Raw genomic sequence first — 10,438 nt, 5'->3', positions numbered from 1 at the left:
CAACAGCAAAACATATGACAGCCATTTACATGACATACAGACTGATAGACAGACAACACATTACACAATTCAAATTACATTTTTGTTTGATGGAAATATTTTACTAGAATACCAGAGTATCATAAACATTGTGTGATGAAATGTATCTTCTTAGATACAGTAAGTTCCGAATTTAATATGTTGTGCGTGTCTTGCTTACAGGAGAAAGTAGATGTTCAATTTAAATACAGGGTTGTCACTTAAAACTTTAAAAAGAGCAACAAAGAAAATATTTTTGACATTTATTTAAATTTGGCAAGTGTAAATAATAAAATATTAAACTTGCGGGTCTGATTATGAATACAGATATCACTCTATCATGTTATAACAGCTTTTTTGCTGAAATATGCAAAGCTCTTGAGGGAATGCAATAATTCTAAATGAAATTCATAGCTCTGAGCAAATGATGACATTGTCCTGTATCAGAGGGTGAAAATATACACCCCGAAGATATACACTATACTTAACGCCTGGTAGTTTCCTTCATGTGCTGAATCTTTGTGACTCCCTTGCTTAGTATTTAACTGATTTATAAATGTAATATAATTGCTGCATAACAATTCAAGTTTAATTCAGCTTCAGTTAAACCTTTCTGTCATATTTCATTGGATTACACTTAGTTAACGATCCACCATTGACAAGTTGTTGACTTACAAACACACTTGAATTTGATACCAAACATGCACTTACCAAACATAAGATATACAGTACAGCAGCTGGATATCAAGTATTTGGGGAGGCCTCTGAAAGTACACCAATGATGACCACACTATGGTCTTAGCAGTAAAGGTTTTTTACATTTCAATACAGGTTGAAAATGAAGTGTAAAATAAAGTCCTGCTATCAATTCAATAGTTCTGCACTTTGGTTATCAGTGATGAACGTCCTGATTGAACGGACAGTTCTATATGAATCCTCACTACAGAGTGCAAGTGACATTTTATAAATGTAGTGATGCGTTTACACAATGCCCATAGCTGCATGGAAAAGCAATCTGTGGGGAAATGGTGTGTAAAGTCACACAGCCAGGAGAGGTGGTGGTACTGTAATTGGTGGAAGAGGCGGATCTGCTGGTAAAAAAAAACTATATTTTACGATAATTGGACCAGAATGTTAAATTCTGCAACTAATTACAGTTTAATAATTTAATGTTCAAAGACAGTGAAAATAGATTGTGTCCAATGTACAGAACCCCCTTAATGCAGCTGTGAAGATATACTGGTGTCTAAAAGTCACCTTTGTTTGTAGGGCACAGTCTTATTGACCTGACGGATGTTCTCAAACACTCCAATTGGCTGTTTCTGCGATTTAAGTTATCAGATTCCACCTAAAGACAGAAAGGTGAGTCAAATGGCTCTGGAATTCTAATGATAAATTACAGCACCTTCTCAGTTGAGCGATTTACTTTGGAAGTGATGATGGCCACCATGAGACTCAAAGCTCTCAGCTACTGCCTATTGAACTAGACCCTACAGTATGGAGGAATAGGAGTTTCACTCTCCATTGTGTAGTTTGTCTCCACAATGGTGGTACCCAGGATTTTCAGTTGTTTCATTCAATTCTCCAACACTTTACACAAATGCCAAACGTATTATATTGATGCTCTGTCCACATATCACACGATGGGTTTGGTTACATTGCCCTGAAAACGCAAACGTATTTCCACTGTACTTCAAGGCTTAAACCCAAACTCATCGGGTGCGAGAAGATGAAACTACCCTGCAGTGCCTCGGGTCTGGTCCCCACTGGGGCCGTCTGAGTCGTGCTCCCCACTATGGGGTCCCTGCCGGGCGGACAGGCGGTCCAAAGACCTGGGAGAAGCAGCCGAGTCCCTGGTCCTCTTGGAGCACCAGCACGTAGCCAGGTCAGCTCTGAAAGAAGGCGTGTAAAAACCATAGATGACTGGGTCGCAGCATGTGTTCAGGTTGCCGAAGACAAACAAGGCGTGGTGCACGTATTCCGGCGTGACCTGCAGCATCATGGGTTGGAACCAGTACCAGATGCCCAGCAAGTAGTAGGGTGTCCAGCAGACGGTGAAGGATACCACGATGATGATGGTCATCTTGAGTGTCTTCATACGGGCCTTGGGGATCATGTCTGTTCCACTGCGTCTAAGGCAAGATTCCCCAGCTGTAAAGGTAAGACATTGTTCATTAAACATGATAAAGAGACTGTGGTTAGATTATAAAAGACCTCGCCAAAAGATGGTCACATTGAACTCAAGTGTGGGATTTGCTTTTCTGTACTGGGGTACCTTTGTTCTTGTGGTGTTGCCGGTTGATCTCGATGAGGATCCGGGTGTAGCAGCAACTCATTACCAGCAGAGGGAACACATAGAGGGTGACGAAGTGAAACATGTTGTAGACTGTCTCCTGCCATCGCTCTTGGAAACTGCCATGGGTCACACACTGGGTGAAGTCCACGCCTTCTGCCTTGATGGCGCGGAAGATAAACAGCTGTGGAACAGAAGGTGGAGAAGTACCGTTGTTAACGAAGACATCGCTACACTGCGTGTGGTGTTCTTAGACTTATTCTTTGTCTGTCAGGGTGGTCCTAGGGTTTTTACATTATGGATTTAGTTTGTGTTGAGTCCAGTCCAATTTACATGAGACACTTTGGCACTATATCTAGTGGAAACAGTCATTTTGTACTGCAGCGGTTTTTCAGAATTTGTGTTCTAATGAAAACTGGAAAGGCTGACTCGTGTCTACTGTGGCCATTTCTGTTTAATTAAAGAAGTTGGCTGGCAGCAACCACCTGACACAACTTCACTGATGAGCCTTCTCTTATTGAATGACTGTCACAATTAGAAAGAAGGTGGATAAGTCATTTTGATTTAGTGTCACAGGAGCAGATACTAAAATAGCTTTCAATCTACAGTAGTTTGGGAACATTACTCATGTCAAAGGAATTTATTTGATAAATATTTCATTTTATAGAGGTTGTCAACAATTGAATCTGTTAAGCTAGCTTTGGAATGAAAGACAAGGCATGGTTTCCAGAAACTAGCAAATATAAATCATATGGTTAACATAAAAGTCATAATAGTTTTACAAAAAGCAAGTTCTTAATTTTTTTAACTGATTTGACAGCATAAGATTTAAACATGCAGTTCTACAGCAGCGTACAGCCTTAGCAAACAGCCTTTTAAAGTCACTGTCAACTTATCTTGTGAGAACATTGTGAGGTTGTGTCACCTCTCTATAGAGTACTTACATTTGCTCAGTGTTTTAAATCCAAACAGACTGTCCCCATACACATATGAATACAAGGCAAGCACACACACAAACACACATACAGAATATCCCTCCCACCCCTCCAACACACACTCTTCTCCACCTGCTGCACTCACTGATTCAATAATCTACCAACATATTCTCTCTGTTCATTCCAGCATTCAATTAACAGATTTCTGGATCATGAGAATCTATCAATAAAATTAAGATAATATAGTAAGATGCCTTACACACTATATTTAGAAATCCTCCCCCTGATCCACCCCTCTTATTTAACCCCTCTGCCTCTATTCCTGCAACAGGGGAGGGGCTATGGTCACGTCTAGGTGGGGGTAGGGGCTGTGGTCACGTGGGTGCTCTTGCAATGCGGCATGGCTGCGTACATCTTTGGTCGCTTCTCTCTCTCTCTCTCTCTCTCTCTCTCTCTCTCTCTCTCTCTCTCTCTCTCTCTCTCTCTCTCTCTCTCTCTCTCTCTCTCTCTCTCTCTCTCTCTCTCTCTCTCTCTCTCTCTCTCTCTCTCTCTCTCTCTGGATCAAAACGGAATATACAATTATGGGAGAGGTGCCAGAGGCAAGACGACAGGGCTCTGTGAATCACCCACTTCTACCAGGTGCATAGATAAAGCTCCCAGGAGCCCCGGAGTCACCCCTGACAGCAAATGAGCCTTATTTGTTTCATTGGTCATAAATCTGTCCTCATTAGGGACAGCGTTTTTGAAAATATGCTTTGATACTATGTTTACACGTGTTGAGCTCATGACCCTCTTTAAGCCCCAAATTAAATTACGATTTACAAATTATTGGTAAATGTGCGAACACATCTACAGAATGTGATGGAGAAAGGTTGCCATTAAAAGCATTTTATCTACTGTGCGAGACTGAGGACGTAAACAAATGTAGATCCTAGTAATGTACTTTTACTCGTTAGTATGTTAAAATATTTTTTTTAAATAACCAATATTCAGCCAAATGTGTGTTGTTTTTACGCATGCAACTAAAAAGGGGCTTCTTGTTTACATAAACCCCTCTGTGTCCCAAGATGTTCAAATTCTGTCATGCTCAATTCTCTCTATAGGACACCTCATCACACAGATCAATGGATTTGATCCTTTTCAAGGATTCATTAATACATTTTCCATCGTTCACTCAAGACCTACTTTGAATGACAAAAATGAAGCATGTGTGTGTGTGTGTGCACATGTGTATGTGACCTTCACATGATAACTTCAACACCGGCTTACAAATAATGGCCTCACCATCTTTCCTTTCTGTCGTGTCATCAGTCACTGGAGAATGAATGTGTAACGGTACATAAAACATGGGTTGTGCACACTGATTGATTATCTGTTCAGCACAGTGGCTTCACTAGGTTATTGAGTAGCACTGCATAACACTCATTTTGTTTAGAGGTCCTAAAATCTTGGGGCAATTGAGACATCACAACTAGTGATTAGGATTAATCACATTGCCAAGACCATATGAAATGTTTTAGGTGAATCCATGTGTCAGAATCAAATGAACACCCCCTTTTTCTGCTGCCTTTGTTTTTCTTTATGTCCCACACAGTTCTTCTTCCCTCTCTCAATCTAATTATCTTCCCCTTTTTCTCTATTCTCTAAGACTCCCCTCCACCACACATACACACATACACACTTGACCCACTCACCTGTGGGGAGGCCAGCAGCAGACTCAGACTCCAAGCCAATCCCAGCATCCTCTTGTTCCTATGGTGGGAGTTGAGTGAGTCTAAGGGGTGCAGGATGGCGTGATGCCTATCCAGGCTGATCACCACCAGTATGAACGCAGATGAGTGCATGGCAAACAGCTTGAGGAAGCAGAGCAGTTTACACATGACGTCCCCGCCGTACCACTGCACTGTTATGTTCCAGATGGCATCCAACGGCATCACCACAAACGTCATCATCAGGTCTGCTGTGGCCAGGCTAACGATTAGCGGGCGCAGGTGGGAGGCCAGCCTCCGGCCACGCCCTCGGCACACACTGACCAATAGGGCAAGGTTACTGCAGGCAGCAAACAGGAAGAGGACAAAGGTGGCGCTGACACGGAATTGGGCGGCACGGGTAAAAGTGGGTGCCTCCCATTCCGTGAGTGACGGGAACTGGGAGGAGTTGGCGACGGGGAGCCCCGGAGACACTGTTGACGGCAGGAAGGACAGGTTCCAAGACATCCTGGAGGAGAGTGGAGATAGCTCATGTTAATGTTGGCTCATACACAATGACTACTTTCCAGTTTCTACCATATACACAAGAATGAGGATGTTTTACTCAGACTGACTATGGTTGCTCATTCAAATCTGAATGTGGGTCGCTCTTCTGCTGAATGCTACTAAGTGTGACTAAGGGTTTTCCATTTTCCTTACATAGGTCCATTAACCAACTCAGCAGAATATCTGACAGCCATTAAGATGATTTAAAAACAATTATCACACAAATCTAAGTGTGACAGATTGCAATCCCACAGCACTAAAAAGAAAATGTGTGTGCGATAATTGCTCTGTGTTATGTAACTGGGAACTGCTTTTGCAGATGTGTGAGTTTTCAGAGCTTCAAAACAGACAGCTCTTTTCTAATAAGCCGTCAGAGCCACCGCTTTATTGTTAATAACAAATACAAAGTCTCTGCAGCATAACCAATGAAATTAATAAACCAGTTGTCAACTTGTAAACTTGTAAATCTGACAACTTGTTAAAATGAACTTGTGTTCATTGACCTTGCTTGGTCTACTAAATATCCCTAACTTGAGCTAAACATATTTACTCTGCCTTTCTGATCTCAGTCGTGTGAGTTCTTCAAATGTTGTTGATGTAAAGGGGTGTAAAATGTACAGTAGATTTTTGATGAAACGTACTTTGTATACATTAATGTAAATAAACCAGAATACAGGACTGAAAAATAGTCAACAGATTTCCCAGAAAATCTATACATTTCATGTTTTGCATGCCTATGCATATTACCGATTACACGTGTACTGTACAAATACAGCACATATACTGTATATGCTGAGATGCATTTGGAATAACCAGACAGCATTTCCCTAAATCACATCCATGCAGTGCATCATCTATTAAACACTGAAAGGTCACATAAAGCAAGACCAATTCTCCAGTTTTCTACAAAACATAAAAGTTCAACATCAAACATACTACTACAATCAATGTCTCAACTCCAATAAAACAGCTGTTACCAAGATATTGGAAGCACTTTGTCATCAGAGGCTGAAACAATAACTTTTGACTGAAAATATACCGTACCAGCACCCACACAAAAGTGGGTTCAAGGAAAGGCCAGAAAAGGAACTACAACACAGCCTAGTTGACTTTGGGAACATGATTAATCTGTTTCTTTACTACATTATGGCCTGTAGAAATCACCTTCCACATACAAGGCAGTTTCACCCTGCTTGTGTGTGGCCTAGGCAACAGTCATTATTGCCTTCAAGCTGCATTGTGTGGCCGGTTGTGACGAGTGAATCATTGTGGCACAATGACGTACACAGGTGGAAGAAGGAAGATATAGGCTTCATCACACTGGAGTGTGAACAATCTAATCAAAGCTTGGATTAGGCTCAGATACTAGGTTCTACACAGCCCATAACTATATTGTCATAGTGACATGGTTGGGTAAAATAATTGCCTGCATCTGCCTTGGGAGCCCATTTAATTCTTCAAAAGAAATTAAAGATTTCCAGAGGTTCTTCAGTTCTCTTTGGGTGAATCATTCCTAGTTCCCGCTAGAACAGTTCATAGGTGGAAGGATTCTAAGTGGCAAGATTTTGCGATGACTACCGAGGTATTTCACACCAAGACATCCTCAAACCAGTATAAGCAGCGTCTTGAAGACATGCGTTGTTTGGTTGTAGTAAAATTGAGTCGCTTCATGACAAGAAGAGCCACTGGACTGTATGCCACACGTAGCGTCTGCCCTCCTGACAATATTGACTTAAGGCTCGATGTAGAGGACCAGTAGGTCTGACCTAGAGCTGTCAACTCTTCACACTCCTCTCTGCCATGTGAATACTAACAAACAAAGTGATGTTGCTTTGGCATGGAGGGACAGGGTTTTTCTGCTCCACGTTCCTGCCATAGAGAAATGTCCTTGTGCAACGTGCCACAAAAACCATTGCAACGCAATCTTCATTTTCTTGTCATTGAACCAACCCTGTAGGGACTAATAGAGTTTATAAATCTTCTACAAAGGGCATGTCATTCGTTAGAAATAAAGTGCAGAGGCTGTTCAGTCTTCGTCCATGGGCTAATGTGAGGGGTGGAGTCAACAGCCAATGAATTCTGTAGGCCCTTATGGCATGAAATGTTGTGAATCTTTCAGTGACAAGTGATTTCATCCCTTTAAAAAAAAAGTATAGAAATGTCTTCTTGTCATGCTTTCTGACATCTTAAGAGGATGTGCCCTCAATTAAATTAATCTGCTCCGTGTCTGCATTCGTGTTCCATGAAATAATTTATGTATGACTTTATAGCCCAATGCTCAACAAAAAACTATTCCCAAATTGAGAGGGTCAAGAGGAAGTCAAAGACCTGTTTGGTCTTTGTTTAATTAGAATTGTCTACTTCCTGTTTCTGAAGGTATCATGGATTATCATAGGATGACATCATTCCTCGATTGAGAGGAATGTCTTTGCTTCAACATCAACCCTTGCATCAATTGCATTAAAGTTCACAATTTATTTCAGTGTTTGAGGGTTGTTCCTTCAGTTTTGGAGGAACGTGGAAACTACATCTTAACAACAGAGACTGAATTGAACCCTATCATTCATCTCTCCAAAATGAATTTCGTACCATCACATTTCTCAGAATGTTTTTTAATTTGGACCAAGATCTCTATGTATTATCAATGTCTGTGCCTGTCTGTTTGTAGAATTGAGGCTCACTGGGCTCCTACAATCCAAATGAGCGACATCTCATTGCAATGTTTGGGACATCATGTCCACAACCATTTCCCAACATGATGACCTCCCTGCCGGTCATTCTCTATTGACCATGACTGTCCACTGTCGGGTTATTCTCCTGAAAGCACCCAGTTGATTCACTGTGAAGCATCTCTTGTAAAGGTCGCTACTGATAACATCGACACTGCAGTCAGAACAGCACAAACCCAGCCTTGATGGCCCATGCACCATTCCCCACTCCTGCTTGGTTCAACAACATTGGATGTGTGTGTGTGTTTATTATTAGGTCTGTATATGGACCAGCAATTAAAAATATATTTTGTAGGAGTGATTTTCATAATTGGGACTCTTTCAGGATGTTTCCCTTTGAGTAAACCCGTTAGAAGACACCTGCAAACGCTTGAGCAACAGGTTTCGTGAAACCTGTTAAACCCCAACACTGAGCTGACCAACAGCCAGAATCGATGGCACTGGCACACCTTTAGATATACACAGAAATGTAAATTCCGGTGCAGAAACCTAAATTACTCCGCACATCAAGGTTAAGATTGGGGTTAAGGTTTTCCCTGTGGTTTTGCGCTACCAAGGAACATGTGAAACTGTGAGACAAATCGTCAGAACACCGGGTCTAACATTTTTACATCTTGTCCCGTCTCTCTGCTCTATGATTTCACCATTAAGCTCGAGCGCGGTTAGCACTTGGTGAAGAAGCATCCTTGAGATCCATTGAAAGATGAACGTGGTTTCACATTTCAGCACTTCCGTTTCACAGTAGACTCTGACGCATGCATTCACACGCGTTCTTCACATTTTCACATTCACCCTTACACACACACGAACGCAAGCACACCTCAGTTACTCTTTTCTACATCAATTAACTCTACCAACACCATATCTCCAAGTCCAGTGCTGCTCATACCTGTACACTTTAAAGTCGAAGACTCATTAGCAGCGAATGGCTTCGCTGCAATTTTTTAAGTGAACTTGGACAATGTATTTTTAGGAGCAGTTATTATTCTTCCGCCCACTGAGGCATCCTTGGCTCGAGAAGGTGTCTGAAGGCGGATCAAGTTTCGCAGTAAATCTTTCATTGCTACAGCCTATACCTACATCAGACGAGGACTTTCTAGCTACGCTGTAGCCCCAAAGACACAACACTGTTATTTTAATGCCGACTGATTTGGGGAATTGCTTTAGGCTAGCAATCTGAGTGGGCAAATTGTTTAAGAAACTTTAAGAAGTAGAAACTGTTTGGGCCAACCAGTAGAGTAGAATGTAAACTAAAATAATATGTGATGAAGCATATGCATTTGGTTTTTAAGTCACATTTTGCTGAGTAACTGTCAGTTAGCTGAAGCCTAGGCTGATTCAGTTCAGTTCAACCTTCCTGATATAGGCTATAATGCATCAAAATTAGTCATAGCCTACCTTGAAATGCTCAGGTCACTTGGATCAACATTCCTTACTGGATGTAACCTTAGTGTTGATTGGGAATTCCAATTTAAAAGTTCTGCAATAAAATAAAAAATTCTGTTTCATTTTCCGTGAAAAGCATGTGGAATAAGTCTTCAAAGTAGGTTGGCTATTCTTTTCCGGGGATCCAATTTATTTGACGTTTTTTCAATGTTTTAATTTTGCTTAGTAGCCTATTCATTGCTGAAAGTATTTCGTCTATTAAAAAAAGCTCCTACTGCATCAATCTTTCTCAAAGATCTGTCCGTTAGGTCCACGGAAGGCAAATCAGGCTACGCATCTGACTGCAGTGGCGACCACTGGGTTCTGTCCCACTAGCGCTGTAGGCTATTTCAGAGAACTAAGCGGGTGCTGTTCGCATACTTAGTGCTGAAAGGCGAAGAGTGCTGGTCGGAGTAGATTGATGGTCTTGAACAAATCGTTTATAAATTGACAATATTATCCGTTATACTGGTTTCCCTAAAATGAAAATAGAAAAGGTAACCATTCTAGCAGTTTGGATCTTCAGCAGTCAGTTTCCGCTATAGACTACTAGTTTGAATAAAAGAAAACCAGAATATGCATGTAGTCAGTATGAAGACAAATGTTTTTATCGATCAGCTAAGACGGCTACATAATGATTGACGCTGTTTGCCCCGTACCTCTAGCATTTTTACCGGCTCTAGCACTGTCGTCAGTGAACGACTGGATTACAGTCACAGTTTACTCCCCCCACCTCCCCTATGTGTCAATCTGTAAAGCCATTCAAAAAGTGTGGGTGAGTCT

At 41.4% G+C, this 10,438-nt stretch overlaps 1 protein-coding gene across 1 annotated transcript; it reads right to left on the bottom strand.

Annotated features, from left to right (window-relative positions):
• Positions 1 to 10,270, bottom strand: LOC134023073 (gonadotropin-releasing hormone II receptor-like). The gene is made up of 4 exons (XM_062464894.1): positions 9,629 to 10,270; positions 4,941 to 5,463; positions 2,294 to 2,495; positions 1 to 2,169 (listed from the first exon to the last, which is right to left on the bottom strand). The coding sequence occupies exons 2-4, from the start codon at positions 5,460 to 5,462 to the stop codon at positions 1,754 to 1,756; spliced, it is 1,140 nt and encodes a 379-aa protein (XP_062320878.1). The 5' UTR covers position 5,463; positions 9,629 to 10,270; the 3' UTR covers positions 1 to 1,753.
• Positions 10,271 to 10,438: the final 168 nt, after the last annotated feature.

This window comes from Osmerus eperlanus, chromosome 7 (genome assembly GCF_963692335.1).
Source record: "Osmerus eperlanus chromosome 7, fOsmEpe2.1, whole genome shotgun sequence".
NCBI classification, from domain to species: Eukaryota; Metazoa; Chordata; class Actinopteri; order Osmeriformes; family Osmeridae; genus Osmerus; species Osmerus eperlanus.
This window is presented reverse-complemented; position numbering and strand designations above follow the sequence as displayed.